The 23,454-nt window shown below is 36.6% G+C and overlaps 2 protein-coding genes across 9 annotated transcripts in view; both read right to left on the bottom strand.

The window, feature by feature from the left end:
* The window catches only part of LOC100648912 (prominin-like protein), a 72,660-nt gene extending 68,663 nt beyond the window's left edge, over positions 1-3,997 (bottom strand). For all 8 annotated transcript variants that reach the window (XR_007226243.1, XM_048411703.1, XM_048411705.1 and 5 more), the window contains exon 1: positions 3,577-3,997. Coding sequence is in view for 7 of the 8 variants with exons in the window: in XM_048411703.1 (XP_048267660.1) it covers positions 3,577-3,982 (406 nt within the window). In the remaining variant the exon portion in view is untranslated. The remainder of the gene's footprint in view (positions 1-3,576) is intronic.
* A 1,225-nt stretch (positions 3,998-5,222) lies between these two features.
* On the bottom strand, positions 5,223-23,237 carry LOC100646320. The gene is made up of 11 exons (XM_048411663.1): positions 22,560-23,237; positions 17,209-17,819; positions 16,218-16,344; positions 15,947-16,132; positions 15,046-15,224; positions 14,510-14,595; positions 14,213-14,432; positions 13,456-13,758; positions 12,898-13,080; positions 9,993-12,747; positions 5,223-9,412 (listed from the first exon to the last, which is right to left on the bottom strand). The coding sequence occupies exons 1-11, from the start codon at positions 22,874-22,876 to the stop codon at positions 9,277-9,279; spliced, it is 5,103 nt and encodes a 1,700-aa protein (XP_048267620.1). The 5' UTR covers positions 22,877-23,237; the 3' UTR covers positions 5,223-9,276.
* Positions 23,238-23,454: the final 217 nt, after the last annotated feature.

Below are 23,454 nucleotides of genomic sequence, written 5' to 3'. Positions count from 1 at the left end.
TTTTTCATATTTATAAATACTCGAGAAACTTCATACTTTTGTGGATATTATAAATATAAGAAGAAGGTGGATATCGACTCTTCGCTAATATAATTAGTACACTGTGCATGTTTATGCAAAATTCATATTTTTATAAAAATAATCGAAGAAACGGGCCTAGGTAGAAAATCGTTTTATCCATCAGAAATTACACAGAGTGCTATATTTCGGATATTTTATACATTTTAGCAAATAGTGCGCATTCTGTGTATGTTGAGTTTCCTATATGAAAGCATGGAAATCCACGACACAAAAGATTAATTACGATAACGATTGTATAAAAAAATTCTAGAATGGAACGAACAAACAAGAAGATAAATGTGTTTGCGTAGTCTCATTATTTCAGACTACATATATATGGTTATGTTAATATTTCCCCACGATTCTCTATCACATTAGATAAACTGTAATTCTACCTTATCTAAAACGTATCATTGCACAGATAGCAATTAATCGATTTACTTTAATTAAAAAATTGATTTATCGATTTTCTACTTGTCAAAAGAGACGCGTGTTTCGAAGTATGCGAACATACGTCGTCACAACTCGTTGCTCGAATGGTTCGAAATTACGAGAGCGGATCCACGCTCGGATCGTTTTCGCATGAATTCTTGTAAGAAGCCGATTTTCCGCTTGGCAGTCCACGACAACAATTTCTTTCCAATCAACTACCATTTTTGTCCCTTTCATTGATCGTTCGATCGTTTCATTGTTTACGCAAATCTTATCGATATTGAAGTAGTTTGTAGATATACATGTAAGTAGTTCTATCGACTCATTCAGTACTCGTAGCATTCATTGCGTTTGCAATATCTCGTGGAACTTTTGCCACATGCATTTTTCAAACATTTTCTCTATATTTAACGTTTCATTGCACTCGCGCTTGAAAAGTTCTTCGATAAGACCAATGGGTAACGAGAGTTATTTTAGATAGTATTATTCTTATTGACAGCCTGTACGTAATAGAGTATTTACTATAATATTTAGTACACGAAACCTATTTACATTCCAAGTTCTTCAGTCACGTTGATGAAAATATAAAAATTCGTAAAAATTCATAGCTAATATAGAACAAACATTGTCAAAGATAAAATGTGCAGGTGCAGTATATTATTCTGCAATTAAATGCCATAGTGCAATTTTTATTAATACTGATACTAACACAATATTAATAGACTTGATAATATACTCAATAATAAATAATATATACGAAAAGGTTAAATAAATAATTCCAAACAATATACTTGATAGTACTTAAATATAACAATACATATACAATAATATAATAAATAATACAATACGTTGCAGGTTATACTTAGAATATACTAATATACTTATATAGCAATATACAGTATAATAGTATATTAATATAGCAATATATTTTAAGTATGACGTATATCGATTAATATACCTATATATAATAGCGTATTAAAACATATCTTAATCAGATTACAGAGAATTCGTGGCAATGATCGCGCCAATCGAAAGTTCCGAGATTTAAAATTCCTACAAGGAAACGCTGTCTCATCAGCAACCACGAAGCGTGTGTTAATCGATACACGTTTCCTTGGCTTCTCTTAGCCAAATGGAGTAAAAGATTGAGAGCCACTGAGACCGCTGGCAAATAAATAGATCACCGACGAAGCTCCTTCGATTGTCAATACTCTTCAGAATTGGATGAAGAACGATAGCAGGAAGGAAGGAAGGAAGGGAGGGAGGAAGAGGTAAAGTAATGCATTACTGGCAAAGAAGAGGCGGAAAGAGGTGAAACGGGTATGTATGGTAGACGACACGATGTCAGGTCGGTTGGACGATGACGAACGCCCGCTATCAACTTCCTGCTAGAATTGATATAGATGCGCGGGCCCTCTGTTCCTACTACGTTAAACGCGACGAAAGGGTCGTTGATCCGGATAGTTCAGCAAGTTATCGCCTTTTTTTCCCCAACGATCGACGCTGTGTTTCGCGTGGGAATTCCTGAAATGTCGGATCCGATGGAAACGCCGACGAGTTGTGAAAAAAAAAGGACGGAATTTTTCTGGCCAATTCGAGATCAATCGAAAGGCGAAACAGGGGGAGATTGATATCGCCGCGATGAAAATTGAGGAAAAACTGTCGAGTCGACGAACGCATTGTATCGTTTCTGGAATTTCGCGATTTCAGCTTTTGAAATTCCTCGAAGCCTAACGTTGTGTTGGATAATACATTTTATTTGTTTAAGTATTCTCGACTTATTTTTCTCATCGAGATATAACATGTTATTTCCTTCCTGGAAAGTTATACTAGTCGATGAAAATTGAGGAAAAATTGTTCGGTTAAAGAACGTACTTGTTGGATTTTTAAGGATTTTTCGAAGTACAATGGAGTATACAATGGAGTAAGTATACAAGAATCTTATAGTAACAGAGAAAATAATGGAAATAATGCATGCATAGAATGTAATGGAATGAATCGATTAACAAAAATCCCAAAAATATGTGCTCGGAGAAATCCAATAATATTGAAGTACCAGAGACAATAATAATAATAATAATAATACAACCGTGTTTTCCTTTCACTTTTCGGAGAATATAGCTTCTCATCGGTCAAACACGTAAATACAGAGGTCTATAAAATCCTTGGTGATAAATATAACTGGAGTGAATGAGCTTATTGATAACAGAAGATCACAGGATGTTCCTCTCTTGTAAAAGCAATCTCGTAATCTCTCATAACAACATAAAATCACCCAGAAGAAAAACGTCTTTTCGGACTACACTTGTGTTTTCAAAAGAAATTACGCGTTTACACTGCAAGATAGAATTATACGTTCGATGTAATTTTTAGCGTTTTCAATGATTTATTGCTAGGACTATACTCTGAAACTGAGTTTTGTATTACATGCCTGTGTGTATTATAGCTAGGCTACGAATTTTTATACATTTATTGCTACAGTCATTCGTTCTTTTTCGTTCAACAACTCATCGCATAAAAATTCGAAAAATATACACTACGAAATCAAGTACGTTTTGTACTATTTGTACGTACAATTAATTGCCGTTATTTGCAAATAGTTGTATGTATAGTAATTTAAAGATGCAGCAATATATTCAAAATAAGGTACGATACGTAAATCGAGTTACACAGAACAATTTATATCTACCTTTATTTATAAATCACACAAATCTCCATAAAACTAAATAAACTTACAATATTACCCAGCAGTGTATTCTATACCCTATCCATGGTGTACTTAAGCATAAAAATCCACTAACAACCTTCCACGTTATAATATACCGAAACCCATATCGAATTATTCTTAGAATCTCGACAGATCTCGAGAATGAATCCAATTTAATTTCATCCAGCATGGAATTACACAATTCCAATATTTTTTTTGACAGCGATCTGTTTACCAACAAGCAGCCGGCCATTTTCGAGCGCGCGGTACAGGGCGTAACCAAAGCCGCGTAAAACCTGTCCCTAGCCCTATAACCTATAACCTATAAAACCATATAAACCTTTGCAACAAAATTCTCCAACGATGTTATCACTCACCCTCGGGATAGGCTTGCTTGCTTTGCACGAAGTCGATGAACATGTTGGTCACGTTGTACAGCTGGCCCATGCCCTTGGGGTTGAAATACGTGGTGGCGTTGTAGAGCAGCCCGGTCGTGTTCGTTGTCGTGTAGTTGATACCCTGCGATGCCATGATCCCGTTTAGCTGCCGGTCCAGATCCTCGCTGATCACCCGCATCCGATTGGTCAGTGTCTCCTGGCAGTTAACTGGACACGACACCAGAAGAACAGAGAGCAGACCGAAAACCGCGAATCCATAATGCACCACGGCACTCGGCCGAAAACCACCGAACAATAAGAGAAACATGACAGCGACTTGCGCCAGGGACGCGTCGCTACGAACTGATGCCTCGGCTCGTCTCGCAGGCACGCGGAACCGAACCATCCCCACTCCTTCACCTCACTCGAGCCGAAGCAAAGCTTCGTGCGTAGTTCGTGTCCGCTCGTTCCTATCGTTCAACGACCCGTGGCGTATTTTCTTTACCTTTTTTATATTTATGTACTCTATCGACGATTTCGTATTATAATAATTGTAGTCTTATATAGTAATTTCTATGTAATAAATATGTATAATGAATGTTTTATAAGGAATACTTGATGTCTTTTTTTCCTGTAATAAAAAGTTCCTTTTGACATGCCTGATCCATTTGTTCCTAGCTTTTACTGTTGACGTATCCTCGCGCATTTTTTTATTTCCTTTATATATTTTTATCGCCTACTTTCTATTGCTTTTTGTATAATAATTATAGATAATAAATATTTTATGAGGAATGTTTACTGTTCTTTTTCTGTAATAGGAGATTAATGTTAATGTTGCTGATTCACTTGTTCCCAATTTTTACTGTTCTCGCGCATTTTCTGTATCTTCTTTATACTTTTTTTCATCGGTAACTTTGTATCGCTTTCTGCATAATAATTACGTATAAAGAATATTTTATAAGGAATACTTGTTATCAGATTTTACTGTTGAAAAGGAACGTATGATGTTCCGCGAATTAATTTAGATTTATGACCTATTTTGGCACTGTTCTTATTGATATAATGTTGAATGTAATTTGAAGAATTGAATTTGAAGAATGCCATTTAAGCATTTTTAAGCATTTTTAAATTCTGGAGCAACGTGATAGAGGTACTTTTACCGGTTATAAGGATTGATTTTCGCGGTCTCACGCGATTGGTGGAGGCTCGATAGTCTGGAGAACGGACCAATCAGAGGGCGTGACTTTTCCCGCAAGTTTGAAACGCGCGTCCTTGTTCCTGAAGCGCGAAAGATTGTGTTTTAATTAATTGTGGTGTCACGGGCATGATAGAAGGATTGTTTTTCTACGGTAATTGCAAAGACAAAAGGAGGAGCAACGGCAAATTAACGTGAGAATCGTGACGAAAGATGCATGATGTTTCTTACGTCATTTAATTGACTTGATGCAACTTTCCAAGAGATCTTTACTTAAGAGAATCTTGTGATGACACTGCACCGAAACATCTTATTTATTTTCATCACTTTGTTCTTTAAAACTTGTAAATTTATATTGATAAATTAAATTGAACAAAGTAAATTCATAATTAATATGAAATTAATTTCAAAAAATTTCTTTCACTTCATGAACCATCTTTTTCCATTCCAGTAATTTTAAATACATATTCTGTGACGTAGAATAAATATTACACAATTTTATAATTCTTGTCGACTAATTCAATCTGAATTGACAGCCAGAAAGATTCGATCCATTTTTCCATGTTTGATGAGTGATCAATCTATTCAATTTGCTTTCGAATAATTTAACTTGTTGTATAATCGTTCGATAATCCACTTAAAAGATAAGCACCGCGAATTTGTTTCGTGCAGAAACTTTGATTAATCGAAACCAATTGGCTCAAAGTGTTACGAAAAGTTATCATGGCAATTAAAGACGTTCAATTTCGAGTCGCTGATAAGCATCGTTGACACGTTTATGATTTGTAGAGTTCATGTTTGCATTGAATATCGTTAGCCAATTTTTAGAATCACTTTGCTCGATAGACTCTAATCTTTAATATCATCGGTATACACTGCTAACTACAAATATTAGAACACATACTCATCACACTTTTATACTTTACACGTATTTTTCTAACAAATTTTATTTTATCTGGTATTTCGCACGTAGTGCGAATAGAATGACACATTTATAATAAATTAACTAGAAAATGAAAGCAGTGGAAAATATTCAATTCGTAATATATACTGATAAGTGACCTAATACTTATTTATATCCGCCAGTGTATGTAACCTATATTAAACCGGAATTTCACGTTCAGCATTTATCGAAAAAAAAAGATTTTCCATGAGATGTCGAAGAAGCAGAATGTTGGAAACGGGTGTAGCTGCAATTGGCTGTTTTCATTGGTGCCAATCCATACCAGTCTGGCCAAGCTTTCACGAAGAGATCCACTTTTGTGGACTAGTTTAATCGAACAACCAAAAAAGAGAAATAAAGAAAAGGGAAAGAAGTCGTGGAAAAGGTCATTCCCTGTAATTAAGAAGAAAGTCTCGCGGAATTGGCAAATCAAGTCCGGTAACAACTGCTTTTAAGCAAGCCATTTGTCGCGTGAAACGATTGCTGGAAATGTTATTTCAATCTTTATGCAGACCTTTTTATTGTTACCGAGTATAAAGAGTGACGTTTTATTGCATATCGTAACGGTGTTGCAATAAAGTACAGCGCGAACGATTGAAACGAGTCGCCTCGGACGAACTGGTTTGGCCAAACTCCGAGTTTCTATCGTTTCTCATCATCGAGCCCGGTTAACACGTAGCAAACCGCAGAAACAGCGGATCCAGGTCGTGACATCGAAAACTGCATTTCGATCGGCTGTTGCCTCTGCTCTCTGATGACCCGAAAACCGCCGCCTAGCGATCATTTAGATCGAGCATCTGTTTTTCCGCGATATACGACCAGAATCGCCACTTATTCTTGGAAGAGGATAGGAACTTTTATGGAGATCAGAATATATTCTTTTGTTTTACGAGCTCTACGATTTGTTTTATTCAATCTTAGAATCTTTAATTTTGTGGGAATTGGAATCTAGAATATTTAATTTTATACAATTGGAATATAGAATTTTTAACTTTGTGGGAACTGCAATCCGGAATATTTAATTTTATGAGAATTGAAATAAAAAATTTTCAATTTTATGACAATCAAAGTTTAGAATATTTACTATACCAGTTTATTACGGAAACTGAAGTTTAGAATAATAAGAATATTTAGTTAGAATATTTGATTTCATATTAGTCAGAATGAAAAATTCTGAATTTTATAAAAATTAGAATTCTTCCATGCAACGTACCGATCTATTCTTTTCGAAAAGAACGTCTTGATCGTCGCTATTAATATTATAAACCCATTGACTCTTTTGTTAACGGTTACTTCAGGAATCCGCAATATTTTATATCGGTGCACGTTGTGAAATCAGAAAATATTGATTTTTTGTTTGCCCATCGACGAAGGAAATTCCAATTTTGCACTCCGCTAAGATTCAGTAAAAGTATGGAATGTATCTTCCAGCAAGGTTTATAATTTACAGCAGTGAGTACCAGACTGTTCAAAGTAAGAACTTTCCAAGCGGGGCTTACAAGTTGAATAGCCATTGAGGCAGCCTTCGACGTTTCATTTAATGGCATGTTAAAGACCGAATTTTCTTCGAGATGCGAAACACCCGCTCTACTCTTCGGGAGTAACGTAGCTAGTGAGCTTTATTTGCCGCCAGTTTCCTCAAACTTCTATCTCTAACGAACAACTATGAAATTCCTCCAGATTTGCTGAAAGCTTCGATTAAATTAAATTTAATACTAAATTTCTTATATGTATCTAAATATGCAGGATGACTGGTGAATCTGCTCCTGTAATACACGAATGATTAAAATTAAGGCACGATGATAATAAATGTAAAATGAATTTTGATTATCAAATCGTGATTTAATCGAACGATTTAATTTTACTTTGAACAACGTCAAATTTTCAGATGATTCCTTGTTAGAAACGTTTTCAATATGTAAAATCGTACGAGAACAAAGTCATTCAATTACCTAAAGAACGCTGTTGTTCCATCGGTATGCGTCACTATTAGTTCTCGTAATCGAGATTCTACCGTGTATGCAATTGTTAAAAGCACTTTCGTGTTTCCATTCATATAGAAACTAGAAGGTTTAAAATCCACTATTTTAACGAGTTTCACGTTGTTCCAACGGCGATCTGTTCGGACTGAGCTTTCGTCAAAATCACTCGCCACTTTGGACTAATATAAAAACCAAAAAAAAAAAAAAGAGAGAGAGAAAAAGTGAAATCCATCGTTCTAGCGGCTATCGAATCGAATTAAAGAAAAAAAACGTTTTAACGAAATTGTTTGCATACTTTAACGAATATATGAAAAACCAAAGATCTGGAATCCACTGTGTTTAGCCGTACCATTGATCGATCGATGTTCAATTTCCAACGACTGTCACAATTAAACGTGGAGGAAAGTAACGTTTTGATCGAATTTAATAATCATCATCTACAATTTAAGCGTGTTTTACAATCGAAAAGAAGAAGACGAATGTAGGCTAATTCGATTCGCTTATTAAATCGACGCTGATCAAGTACCATAATTTCATAACACTATACCGGTGTTAATTGAGAAACGACGGCGGTGTCGACCGATACTATTCGAAGAGAATGCTTCGTTACTCTAAAGAACGGTTCGTTAGGATGAAACATAGGGAGGTTGCTAAAGGTGTAATTAAAATTACTGGTGTAGAGAGGCGGCATATGAAACGCAGTGACACGGGAACTGCATCTGAAAATAGTCCGGAGTAGTTCCAGGCGGCGCATTGAGACGGTTTAAAATTGGCATAAAACTAGGCTACACATTCCATCCGACCCTTGAGAAACGTTCTAAGCGCATGCAATCATTGTGCAATACTCCCTCGTCGTGTGTATTATTCCTCTATATAAATAACGCGCGTCTCGCACGACTATCAACGTCTAATGATCATTAACCCATTAAGGATAAACAGCGTAGTAATCTAAGTTAAAAGATAAAACTATCGTCGTTTCATCAAGATGCGAAAAATATGTTAGAATAATAAATATTACAGAATAATATTACACAAGCCCGCCATAAATAATAGACACGAAATGAACTTCTATAATTCAGAGAAAAGAAGCTGGTTCATCATAGTGCTGCAAAGTAGTCCGATTGTATCATCAAATCAAACTGTATAAAATTGTAAGATCTATCGCGAGATGAATTAATATCGTAACAAACGAATAAGATAAAACATCTTTAAGTGGAAGAGGAGATAGTAGCAAGAAAGTTTTTCTGTAAATTTATAGAATATTTTTGAGGATCCACAATACGAATTCGATAGCGTTTTACAACTTTCTTGTTGGAATTGACTAAAATACGAAATAACAAATGAAATGTTGATCCTCAATGGATTGAATGCCGGCACTTACGAGCTAAATTAAAAGCCATCGATCATTTCACGCAGTGAAGATCATTCTAAAAGAACAATAAATACTAACGTTGCGAACCATCTACGTCTAGAATTAAATTAATTACACGTTCTCTAATTCGCGAGGATTACGCAGTGGCGAACCAAGTGGAACGGCCGTTCAGCGAATGTGAAAATGAAGATAGGAAGAGGACTTAGTGTTACACGGCGTAATTTCTCAGCTTCATAGGTTTTGGTAGTTCCTTGGCGGCGCTGGTTTTGTCTGATGGGATTTTTGGCATCTCCAGAGCTGACGGTAGGCTGGTGTCCTCATGTGGGTTCAGCCAATGACTCGTTCTGAAATCACGAGAAAAATGTAAATCGTGTTCTTTTAATTTTATGAGCCAACGCTTTGATGAATCGTTGAATTACGTCGAAGAGGAGTTTCGTTCGTATTTCATAAAATCTTCAAAATTTCAAGAAGTTCCGGACTGTAATTTTGAACGAAGTATTATAAAGATAAGAGGGATTACAGAGATTCAATTACGTCACTTCGCACTATTCTATCGATCACCTCGATGCATCGAGGAGAGACCCTGTTCATATGCCGGAATATCTGAAAAATTGGTAGGAAACTGGAACTGCAATTTTGAAACCCATTTGATGATCCAAGAACGAAACGTTTCCAAAGTACGAAAAATTGAAACTCTGTTACTTTGCTCTATCAAAAAGGGGACACGGAAATGAGGAAACCTTGTAAAACCACACGCGCAAGCACCACATACAATAAATGTTCGTTATCTTCTGTCCACACCGATTAAGATAAGAATCTTACGAAGCGGTGACAATAGAGAGAATTTTGCTAGCATTTTGTTGATTGCAAATAGCCGTTATCGTAGTAGGAAGACAACATACGCAAAGACAATAAAATGTATACCTGTAGCTTGGCGGAATTTCAATCTCTTCTGAGAAAGCATCGCCAAGACCGTAATCCACATCATCGCTTGTTGTGCTATCGGACGATTCATTTCTCGTCTGACTCATTGTCTTGACGTCTGTATTGTTCCCGTTTCCATCGATAAGCTGGTTCCTCACGGAAGCCACGATAAGAGTATCATCGATCGACACCTCGTTGCTCGCTGATTTATGTCTCTGTTCAGCGTTATACGCTGGCTGATCCTCCATCTTATCTGGATACCGATGTAGCACGTTCTTCTCGTAATAATATTGCCCAGGCCTTTTCGCTCTGTCGTTGGCTATTTGGGTAGTCAACGGTCTTGGAACTTCACTGGTAACTCGATTCTCGAGTCTGTCGACCTCATTTCCGCTTTGACTCGCCGTGATGATCGTCACGCTGTGAATTTTCGACGGTTTAGGTTGCGCATTCTGATAAGAGTTCTCGGGTTTACTCGTTTGATAATCGCTAATCTGCTGCGCTGGTCTGTAAATAGGAGTCGAGTGAGTCGCTATATCATAATCGTTCTGACTGGCAGGCCAGCTACTGAACTCTTTATTATATTCGTTATTAGAAATTGGTCTTGCAGAGGAACTTAAATAGAAAGCGTTAGGGTGGACGGTGGTTCCTTTGTCGTTTAAGCTTACGGTAGGTCTGCCAGGGAAATCAATTTGATAACTTGATCCATAATTACTCTGTATTGGCTTTCTATTTGGTTCTTGATAAGGTCTATAGTACGGATCATTTATTACTGTCTCCTCAGTCTTCTTATCAGAAGAGACGGTAGACCACGTGGTATACCTATTTTCTAAATCTTTTACGTAATCATGTTGGCTATTTGCAGGTTTGATGTACGTATCTTCAGAATCTTTTAGATAACTCTGCGGGTGGTTCGAAGTTTGTGCATAGCTCTGTAAATTACCAGAATCTGTTTGACCGACCAAAACCACAGGCTTATATTGCAATTTCTGCCAAATATTGATTCCATGTCCTTGATTATTGTGCTCTGGTAAATCATAAACAGGCTTGGTCGATGGTTGACTCTGATACTGTGAATTAGGCCACGTATTCAATTCAGGTCCATGATCATGTGGCTTATAATTAGCAACATATGCGTCTACATCTTGAGGTCTCTGAGTAGAACTGTAAACTGGTTTGGACGATGGTTGACTCTGATACTGTGAATTAGGCCACGAGCTTGGTTTAGATCCATGGTCCTGAGGTTTATAATTTGTAATATATGCGTCCACATCTTGAGGTCTCTGGGTAAAACTGTAAACTGGTTTGGACGATGGCTGACTCTGATACTGTGAATTAGGCCACGAGCTTGGTTTAGATCCATGGTCCTCAGGTTTATAATTTGTAATATATGCGTCCACATCTTGAGGTCTCTGAGTAGAACTGTAAAGTGGTTTCGACGATGGTTGACTCTGATACTGTGAATTAGGCCACGAGCTTGGTTTAGATCCATGGTCCTGAGGTTTATAATTTGTAATATAAGCGTCCACATCTTGAGAAGGTTTCTGAGTAGTCAATTTTTGGAAGTTGGTATAATAAGTGTACAAAGTTGGTCTTGGACTGGTTCCAGGGAAACTATCAAATACAACATCGCTAGAGTAGCTAGGTCTATATCCTTGGCTCAAAGGATTAGGATTATTGGGATCATTGAAGGCATATGGAACATAAGGGTAAACAGGATCTCCTAGAGGATGCGCTATTATCACAGGTTTTGCTGGAAGATAAGTTGGAATAGGCATAGATGCTTCAGAAACTGGTCTCTGTTGTGCTTCCTGGACCAACGAGGGATTCACTTTTATATTGGACCCATAGATAGCATCATTCACAAAGACAGGTGAATTAATTGCATTATTTTGTACAACTATGGTTAGATTATCTACAGGACCAAAAGGCTTCTTCACGACAATCCTGTTCTGCTGATGAACGCTTGTTTCTGCAGGGTTTAAGTTATGAGAGTATAAATCTGTAGATTTTGAAGTGGTTGTACTGACTGAAGCGTACTTCTTTATTTTATCAATGATACCTTCTCTTCTAAATTTTGGATTTCTCTCTACCCATGATTCTAAATTCAATTGTCCAATAATAGAATCGCTGCAAGGTCTACGTTGATTCTTCAGAGTATCCTGTGTCAAGAACACAAATGGTTGTATAGTCTCTATACTATCCATAGTTGAGCAAAGAACTTGAGCTAGAGTGACTCTCCTGATTTGTTGGAGCTGTCCAGGCGTGAAACTGCTTTCCTGCTTCGAATTCTCATACCAGAATCTGTCTCCTCTACGTATATTATTAAACTGCTGGCCAATTATACAAGCAAACGTGGGTCCAACTAAACCGCTCTTCACTGATTTCTCTGCAAGTCCTCCAGTGAATAAATCGATATCTTCGACGGACGAGTAGACTAATTTGAACCTTCTAGCCGTGGATGGTGGCATAACTTTCTCTAAATCGTCAAAGCTTTTTATCGGCGATAGAGCACAGGGCTCTCGCCATCGTACGTATGGGGGAATTCCATGATCTCTGCCTCGTTGGATGTTGATCGAAGCTAGATCCATTCCAAAGGGGAATCTTGGAGTTTGAAACAGATGGTTGGTTAACTCTTCGCTTATGTGTTCGTCTCTTCTTTGGGCGTTTTGATTGATCAGACCAAGAAGAAGACGATCCACTGAGCCGGCTGTTTCCAGGTTTGCTGGATTCATGAACTCATTGTGGATGGATACATCTATAAATTGAAGAAATTATGAAACTTTTGGTACTTTATGCTGTATCGTGATTTTCTAGCATTCTGATGTAGCAATTTTTATATTTTAATTAGGAAATTCCTTGTACATTGTATTTCTAGATAGGAGATTTTCCAAGATAGAATACTGACTGTTGAAAATTGGCTGATGATCGCTGTTAAATCGGACGAAGCTCTGTTGAACGAGAGAATGACCAAAGCGATAGGCAGCCGTAGAAAACGCATTCGCGATAGTTGGTTTCACTGTTGGGTCGTAACCTTCGTAATAGCCTTTCTTCAAGAGTTCGAGGTCGAATATTTTCATCACGTCTTGACCTGGAATGTTTCGATCACCGTTACCTCTATCTCTACTTCCTTTTTCAACTATGCTCAATTCTGATATCCGATAATAACTAACCGATCAAGTTCCTTACAATCGATAATAGCGGATTAACATTGAAACTATCAAACGATAAATAGGACATCTTAATCATAAAGGAAATCCTCGTCACAACTATCATTGCGAAGAGTTCTCTTGTGGATTTATTATTTGACCATGTATAAATAACATTTGGAAATTTTCTTCGAAAATAACAAAACTATATTTCGTTGTTAATTCTTGACGAACTAGCCAATCGTCGTAGTGTTATAGGTATCGGAAGAACCAGAATCGTTCGAGTAATTCGATTTCCATTTGAACGTTCAATTTACCAAGAACAATAGGCAGGAATTCTCTGTAGGTGATGTGCTGGACAATGGACGCGACGATTCTCCGGGATTCTTGAAATAGTTTCTCGTCGCTCCAATGAGCATTCAACGCAGCAAGTTTCGTCGCAATTCTATTGTGAAGCCTCAAAAACGCTACGTGAAGAGACGTGAGGGCAGGTTGCTCGCCGAGACGACCATCGCCGGCTTTGAAACAATTCGTGGACAATGATCCGCGTCTACAGAGATCGGAATCGAGTTTAGGCAGCACCGGTCTCTGCGACTGAATCCTCCCATATTGCAATAAACCTGTGAACATAATAATATGAAAATATTAAATATTAATCCAAGTTAAGAAATTTATTCTTATTCGGTAGTTTTAAAATTGATATAAATAAAAATTTTCAAAAAGAACGGGATGAAATTATTTTCTACGAATTCTAATCGAACAAGCGTAACATTAAACTTATTCCGATCTTCTTCAAAGTTTTTATCCACTTTCGCTGCTTGATTAAAAAAGGAAAGAAGAAAGGATGAGAAAAATTGTACGCGTGAATTTAAGGAAACGAATTATTAAATTAATGGAAGTCTGTAATTAAAAATACGCAACACTGGTCCTCTTTTAAAATTTCAATTCGCTTTGGGTGCCTTAGGCCTCTTCCAAATTTTATAATATAAAATATAAAAGGAAAAAAAAATATATATATATAGCATCGTTGTTGAGTGAATTTTTAAATAAATTAAATTTATAATAAAGTCTCACCATTCCGAAATAATCGTAAGGAGTCTGTTTGAAAGGCGCTGTTGCTGTATACCACAGAAGCATCTAGATAACTTGTCACCTGTGATAATTGCTCTCTGGGGCCAAATTCACAATCTTCTTTCGGTGCTGAACCGCTTCGAACGAACTCTAAACATTTAACACCCAAAGGACCGAAGAAATTATCGTGTTTGCTTACTGATATTGGCAAACATTCTGGATGCTGTGGAGATATATTTTACTCTTAGAAAAATGAATTAATGAGTGATGGAGAATCCAGTTATAAGTGCAATTATGTACCATGAATTCCGGTGGTTGGAAACCGGATCCGAATTTCAGACAACATTGAGGTATAGAGCCATTAAATCCTCTGCCTTGCCCGGTGGCTAAAGGGAGCACATGAGATGAAAAAATTTCTGTCTTGATGTTCCAATATTGTTTAGTAATTCTGATTAGGAAAATTGAATATTAAATTTATGGAAATCTATAATTACGTTTCAACTGACAGAGTTCTAGTTTCCTTCTGAATGTTTCCTGATTATCGTTCTTTGATTTAAATAGATTCTCAAATTAATTTCCTAAAACGTTTTAAATAAAGTCACACTGAAAAAATAGAACGTTAAATTTATGTACTTGGTTTCCTCTCGAGTTTCAAGTCGCTATCATTCCTTGATTTGCGCGAATTTTATTAGGTAAAATTTTAGAATCTTTTAAGGAAGATTTCACGCGTCAAGGAATAATTCGGTTTGAACAAAATTGAACATTCAACTTGTAAAAACGTAATTATAATTAATCGTAGGGAACTATCATTTTCAAAAATTGCTGAAAATTCCCACCTGTTAAATCATGATCGACAAACTGTCCCCACTGCATGAGCATGTGAGTAACAGCTTCCAAGGGGACATCTTTGTCCTCGTGAATCACCGTGGTCACTAGTCTTGCGCTAGGAAGTGGTCTTCCTGTCACCGATTTCCTGATACTCTGAATGCCATCATCGTAAACCGAAGGCAGGAACCTGACGAACATCCATCAAATCCATTATCTTTCCCTAGTCAAATTAATCCTAAAGTTTAGATTATTCGTTGAATTAAAATCACTGCATTTATATACCACAGGCAGGAAATACGATATTCGCAGACCCATTTTTCTTCATTTCCTAATTTTTGTACTAGTTTACAGCTAAAAGAGAATATCGCCAATTACGATGAAGATGCAACTCTTTTAGAAATAGTCGATAAACTTATGAAATTTCGTGACAAACCAATAGCAACTTCGAAACATCGAGGAAAGTGACAAACATCAAATAAGAAGAAAGAAATGAATATAAATTACTAATGAATATAACATAAATTACCAAACAATTTTGTACAATAATATATAATCTGTACAATGATATATCTATACAAATATATAATAATCTGTACATGTGATGAATGATATAATTGACAATTTTATATTATTTTGTATTAGATATAGATATAAAATTGCCAATAGTATACACACTATATATACATATTTCAAATAGCAATATAAAAAAAGAAGTAGGAATGTAGTACATTATATATTTCATGTTTTATAGAAGAACAATCCTAAAATACAACTATGTAAAATAGATTGATATAGTAATGTATAATAACCAATCAATTTTAGGTCTATAAAACACGAAAGGATATAATTTATAACGTTCCTACTTCTTTCTACTGCCATTACTCCTGTGATTTTCATTTAGTGAATTACCTTTGCATAGTGGACATGGCGGAGCCCCACCATAGATGCTGCAGGTTATTGCAGCTTCCATCAGACGTTCTGTATCTCAAACTGGCTGCCGGACAGTTGGGAACTCCTCTGTTTGGGCAGCCACGTTGAAGTGGATTGCTTTGACTGCGACGAGACAGAAGCGAGTCTGCCGGAGTATTTGGGAATCTTGAGCAAACGAGTCGTCGAAATTTCGAGATTAAATAAGAGTGCAAAGTTGCGGAAGGCAAGATGTAAAAGACGGTGTTCTTACTTTCTTCTGAACAACGTGGTGCCCTGAAGAACCGCGTATCCGTACTTGGCGAGGAACCTTGCTTCTTCTGTTTGTTCGTTAAAAACTGCCACGTGCCTCGCAGGATTGTCCGAGTCCAGGTAAAGACCTGTTCAAGTTGTATTTAAAGATTAATTTTGTACCTTGTAAATAATTAGGCAATTATATGTTGTCGATCGTTGTTTGTATAGTTCGTGGGTTTGATTTGTGTTTATATGGCGATTTTATTGGAACTGACATTCGTACAGGGTGTTTCAGTATTCCTGCAAATTTTTTCAACACAGATAGTTCATGGGCATAGATGAAGAAATTGTGAGAATCGTATGAGAAACATAAGAGTAAATATGAAAGCAGAGTTTGGAACATTTTGCAACGACCTCTATTATTTAAATTAATAATTGTGTTTTAATTATTATACAGAGGTTGGATAAATAATGGAGACACTTCTTGTATGTCATATACTTATGCATAACATAAAGGGATATACATACATATACATGACAAAGACATATAAGAGTTGTTTCCATTATTTTGTGCAACTGTATATTGAAAATATTATTTTATAAATAACTGCATATTGTATATATATATAATAAATTACATATAACTAAAACAATATATATATATTATGTAAATAATATTGTATAAATATATATATTAACTGTATATTGTATATATATAATAAAAATGCATATAAATAAAACTTTCAGTAATAGTTAATGTTCAAATCAATAATTTTCAACTTCTTTCTAACAATATTTAATTAACAATTATCATCATATTATCATCATATTATCATAAGTTAACAATTATCTTTAACATCCCTAATTTCCATAAGTTCCATGACTAAACTATCTCTCTTGCACCCTCGAAGAATCTCGCCAATTATTTTCCAATCTTTTTAAAATCTCGTGCAAGAATTATGCCTTTTCAAATGGAAAAGCGATTGTTCAAGAACTATGAAAAATCTCACCCATCGAGTAAAGCTTCGGTTCCTTAACAGTATACAAATCCTTCATGGCATCGAGCCCAAAATTAGCCGCCTCCAACAAGTCGTCCTCGTCGGGCTCGGTTTTCCTTTTGTAGCCAGCGTCATAGTTATTTCTTTCTGTCGAAACTACGTCATCCATTCTATGATCCTGTACGGTTGTCCCCGATGAAACTCCTCCCTCGGGATTTCTCTGCGGATACTTTTCCTCGTCCTCTTCTCTCTTCGACGGCTGCGAATTCCTCTCTCGGAATCGCTCTTCCAGCTTCGAAAATCGATCCTCGTCGCTCGTACTATCAGTTACGTTCCTCTCAAGACTCGCCGGAACTTCTTGATCGAACGAATCGGCAGATTGTTCCACTCCTTGAAATAATTCTCGCACGTAGAGCAGAATCTGTTCGTATTGACTCGGATTCTCGGGAATAAATAAAGTTTCTATCGCCTCGGAATTATCATCGTCTTGATTGGATCGGTCGTCGAACGTGGATTCGTTTGTTGGTCGAAGACTCGAAGATACTTTCGCGGAAGATGATCGCAGAGTCTCATGGCTCGTCGCTGACTTCGACAAACCGGAGGAAAGAAGGACGAGGAGGACGCTGGAAAGTAAAATTCAATTGAAATTCGACCCCTGAATGATATTCGAAGAATATTACGAGTTTTTGAAATCTCGTTAGCAACAAAATGTCCTGGCTCTTCGATAGTAAAATTGCGAAGCAATGAGGACACGTGTATACAGGTTACAAGAGATCTATCGCAAACGTATACTTAGTGGAAAGTTAGTATGCAGCATGAATAATCCTAGCCTTATACTAGTAACTTCGAACCTATGCTACAGCGAATTTCTGCGAAAAGTACATGAAAAGTCTTTAATTGCATTAAGACACAAAATATAATATATAGCTATATTTACAGTATATACATACAAACTGTATAATTAAAGACGTGTCGTAGACAACATTGCAAGTATTAAATATCAAATGTTTAAAGATAGAGGAGAAGCTTCTGCGAGTTAAAATTATTTTCAAAATAACATTTTGATAATGCAAATTCGTCACGAAATTTTCTATCTTCTATTTCAACTAATCCTACTTTAGTCAATCCCAGACTATCTACTATCCTCCTTTTTGCTAGATGTAGTGAAAATTCCGAGAAAACTAAACGTGCCATTTACCTATTTATTCGCAAACGCAGTTAATGCCAATCCTGTTTGTCTCTAAATAACTCGTATGAAAAATATATTTTTTCAACGTGTCCTTTTTACTTTTATCACAAAAGTATATTTTAGAACGTTCCCGAGTAAGAATTGTCATAAAATTAATGACACTTACGCGGATGAGCGATGTTGGACATACCGGTGGTTATCACCTTTTAACACTATTGGCAATTATTTACAAACGGAGACAGCTTTTAAATTCTGTACTACAGCGTTCCCATTAGCATTAGGACAGCATTAGCATTAGCATTAGCAGTAGGACATTACACGATAAAGGAAACCACGTTAAAACATTTTTCCGCTTACAATGTTGTCCACAGGAAATCCTTAATTACTGATTTAATTAACGAATGAACTTCAAAATATTTAGAATAGATTTTACACCTATCTATCGTATCAATCTCACGATTAGCCTACTGAGGATTGAACGTACAATTAGTGCCAAAGATGGTCTGGCTACGTATTCTGACTTATTAGCACAGTAAACAATTGTCTGTGCTTCTCGTATGCTTGCGATAATTATCTCGTATAAATTTAGCAAATTTTAGCGACATAACGACAATATACGTGTCTCGCGAGATTTCAAAATGTTTCGTACAATTTGGACAGGGAAAGTTTGTATTATAAAAGTGTTCGAACCCTTTCGCGAACCGCTGCAAATCTTTTTCATCCTTTCGGCAATCTTCGAATGGAATTCATGCGCCTCGACGTGGATCCCTGAATAAAATTTCAGGAATTTCACTAGGCGAGATTGGAAACTTTTACGCGAAAATGAAGAAGCTTCCGTATGAATATATTTCGTTCTTTTATTTACGATCTTCCATCGCGATTGCCGCAGAACGTTGCACGACGACGTGATGTTCAGTTTCGCATTTTCTCGGCCGTGACATTAACTTTCTCACGGGATAAATCGCACAAAAGAGCAGAACGTGAATGGTTGTGTTTCTGGCACGCGTTTGAATGCCGTTCGTTGCAGCACGTGCAGCCACCGCATTTGCATTCCATCGCGTTAGCCGCATTTAATTGCACCGATCGCGGTAGACCGATCGACTCCCGATCGACGATACCGGTTGTCCGTTCTGTTCTAAACGGCCTCGTCATTCTCGTCACGGTGAAATCGAACTGGATCATCGATCACCGATGCGTACGTACGCATTCGTAATATGCAAATAACCGTTAGCAGAATTTTTCTAGTCAATTACTCGGCGAGAATACGAGTGAATACAGAGTGGTAAACAAGCGAGAAACGGGCTTTCTTCGTGGACGAGCAGAGATTTGTCTGTGTGTTGAATACCTTGGCGAGTTTGTAACTTCGCTGTTCGTTTGATAGTCGATGGCATCGATGGAATCGAAAGTGACGATTTGATTTTGCAATACGAGGAGTTCATCGGAGTTGAAGCTACTCTATTAGAGTTCGATGCGAAGATTGATATTTGATATTACAAAAATCATAATGGTCTTTTGCTTGTCGATTGTAATGTTAATACGATGACTGCGATGCATGAAGCCGATAGTATTTAGTCATGGTTTAAACGAAATTGAAATATCTATTTAATCAAATTACAATGAAAATTATAGTAAATGCGACGAAAATGAAATATTTATGTTTATTGGAGGAAAATGTAAAAAGTATTCGCGAACGGTTGAGATGAAAATAAAATATATCTGTGTTTATGAATAAAAAGGAAATTAGAAAGTGGAGGATAATCAACGTTAGACGATGAGGAGAGTATTGAGTAACTGGGGCGTAAAACTTAGAACTGGAAATGACGGAAATATACGACAAGATGTAATCGACGCTAAAGTATAAAAACTACTGAGTAAGTAGTACGTAGTATTGATGGAAATTAATTCAATGGCGAATAACGACGAGGCGAAATTCCAGATACTATGACCAAGTAACACAAATCTTTATTTGGAATGCGGAGAGATGTAACGGGACCACAGATTGTAAGATGCTGGAGAACATAAAATCATAACATGTTTTCCTTGTTCACTGGATATAGAAAGGATGTTCAGAAAAGTTGCTAAATTAGCAAAGATAAGAAACATAGACGTTTAAATGAGAAATACACCTAAACGAACCAGAATTTTAGCAAAAGATTGTGAACGAAATATCTCTATGATGAGAAAATTAGGATATCAAATTAGCTGCAAGGGAATGAAAATATAAAAATATCATAAGATCCTAATTGGGAAGCGACGATTCTAAAAATCCATTTAATCCTTTTACTACGTCATTACGTTGCTGTAATGGATCATCAATTAGTTGAATAACGAACGTACGTATTTGTTTCAAATTACTGTTAATTATAAGTATTACGTTTTCTCTACAAAAATACTCTGAAAATATACTACAACAATGCTTCTTTACAAACCAAAAAACAGTGGTTCGTAAACGGAATTAATTACACAACGATGAATTAATGAGGTACAATTAAGTGCAGAAGCTCACAAAGTGGAAGGACGAATATCAGGAATTAACTAAACAATGTCAATTAATCAGATAGAAAATTTTAAATATCCAGACAAAAATTGAGAAACTCCCAAAATCGAAGGATATATATATAAAGAAGATTTAAAACTTGCCATAGAATGATTTACAATTATTGAGACAGACTGAGATCCAGAAATAGACAGAATTCTTAGAAGACTTAGAATTAACGAATTTGCTGAATGATTAATCGATTAACGAGACTGGGAGATTCAGATATCCAGATAAAAATCCAGAAACTCACAAAGCTGTAGGATGCATGTCAAGAAGAAGGATCCCTGTGAGGGTGCACTTCGACCTAGATCACGCTTCGACCCTTCCCTGTGGATCAAACAGGCGCGCAGGAGGTGTCCTTCGTAATACGTGGCCTTCTCGAGGACGGTTCACCAAGTACTAAGCCTCGTGGAGGCCGATCGACCGGCTTTTTACTCTTTTTACCAGATCGGCCGGTCGTGCACCTTTTTCTTGGATTTTTACTGTTACTCAGGCTGCCCTCCGGGCCTCACCTCTTTGATTTCGATCGAATCATTCGCGATATACAGCCGGCAGATCGTGAATCCTCTCTCTCTCTTTCTCTCTCTCTCTCTCTCTCTCTCTCCTCCGTGTATTTACACCACAACGATAGCTGTCCGAGTAGGAATGAAACAAAAAGAGAGAAGCATCGAATCCGACTCGGATTAACGCCTCGAGGAGACGTCGTGCCCGATTCCAGTTAAGACAGCCGTTTGCAGAGGAGATCGATACTATGGTAATTCGTGGCTCGTACCATATGCATGGTCTTTAATCTTTCCTCGCCATATGATTGGTTCTTTCGTACGTTCGATTGGCTGACAGGGAATTTTAATGAAGATTTGTCGGAACCAAAGCGAGATCGATAATAATTGATGAATGATGTTGAGCGGTGTTAGCGGGTGTTGGTGGTTGATCGATGGTAATGGAAGATGGGTTTTGTTAAGATAAGTAAGATTAAGGGTGGAGAGTCTGTGTTACTTTGTTGTTGTTTCGTAAATATTCTTTTTAACATCGCTCGAGGTTTCTGCTTTGCTCTTTCTAAGATGATAGGATCAGCGGATGATTTGAAATCTTTGCTTATCGTCTTGATAAACGATATCATCCTCTTGATCCTCTGAATCTTCACCTTTACGTTTCCTTCATCTTAATCGAAAACATATATACTTTATCTCGTTAAATAAACGGTTGATTTCTTATATTGAATTTTTCTTCGTGAATTAAAAATGTTTGAAAAATAGATTCATCAATGGAATCTCTATCTTTACGTTACTGCAATTTTCATTGGAAAAAATATATTTTTATCCCGTCAAATAAATGGTAGAAATAATATATTTAATTTTTGTTCATGAAAATCAATTTTCCATTGAGAAAATATTTTCTTCTTGTACAGCTGTCATATGTATATACATGTGTCAATATTAAGTTTCCAGAACATGATAACTAAACATATTGAAAGTGGCGTTTTCATGATTTTAATGCACTAAATATCATACAATAATAATGGAAATGTTGATAGAATGAGATGGAATACTTTTGTAAGTGAATGGATTACGCGTAAAAAATTCGTCTAATGATCGATTTATATTATTGTTGCTTTGAGAATTAAGTGATACGAACCTTATCAGTGCCTGGCGGCTTTCTCTTGAGCTTGCAAGCTGGCGATCGCCTTGCCAGAACCGTACAGCACCTTTGCGCGTACCTGTACTCTTCTTGTAGTTGTGCAAGAGCTTCCTGATCCGGAGGAGCCGCTTCCGGACCCGCCACCGGAAGCCGAGCTTAACTGCAGCGTGGTGCCTGCATAATTCGCACCCCTGCAACTCGTACAGCCCTCCGACATTCTGGCTTCCTGAATACCCGTTCGTGTTAAATGCGAATGTCTCTCCTGAACGAAAGTACACCTTACAATCGTTGCAATGGTCAACGAAACTCATCATTTTATTACAAATTTTGTATAATTAATTTTAATAAAATTTGAGACAAACAACGTTTATAGTTTTCATTCTCTAATCTTCCAATTGTCCATCTCAGCAAATTTTTCCGATATTCTGATCTTACATCGGTATAATTAATTTTAGGGAAATTTGATAGCTTCAATTCTTAATCATTGGATTTTTTCATGTTGTAATTTCGTGTACTTAATTTTAGGGAAAACTTGAAATACAATGTTATAGCTTTAATTCTTAACTTTCTCAATTTTTCGATATCTTCATATTAATTTCTAGTTTCTAGATAACTATAATCAAGTTTAAATACAAATTAATATCATCATAATTATCGAATACTCTAATCTTGACCTTATAACTTTACTTTCCATCATTTACCACCTTCGATGAGAATGCAAAGCTACTACTCATTCATCACGGTCATAAATAATAATTAACGTTTCCTATTTTAAACACAGTCGAAGGCTGATTGAAATTATCAACTCGGATGATACTTAAATATTCACACTCGACTTCCCTGTTTGCTCCTTCGTCCACCGAATGCAATCCATCAATACGTCGACGCGTTC

Source organism: Bombus terrestris, chromosome 14, assembly GCF_910591885.1.
Source record: "Bombus terrestris chromosome 14, iyBomTerr1.2, whole genome shotgun sequence".
Classification (NCBI taxonomy): domain Eukaryota; kingdom Metazoa; phylum Arthropoda; class Insecta; order Hymenoptera; family Apidae; genus Bombus; species Bombus terrestris.
This window is presented reverse-complemented; position numbering and strand designations above follow the sequence as displayed.

What these genes read in the sequence shown, in the direction of transcription:
- LOC100646320 (XM_048411663.1), bottom strand. Translation starts at nt 22,876, where the DNA reads ATGATGAGTTTCGTTGACCATTGCAACGATTGTAAGGTGTACTTTCGT. An exon ending in TGTCGATCATGATTTAACAG is followed by an intron (nt 14,596 to 15,045) that starts GTGGGAATTTTC and finishes TGCTCCCTTTAG; the next exon opens with CCACCGGGCAAGGCAGAGGA. An exon ending in TCCAACCACCGGAATTCATG is followed by an intron (nt 14,433 to 14,509) that starts GTACATAATTGC and finishes ATATCTCCACAG; the next exon opens with CATCCAGAATGTTTGCCAAT.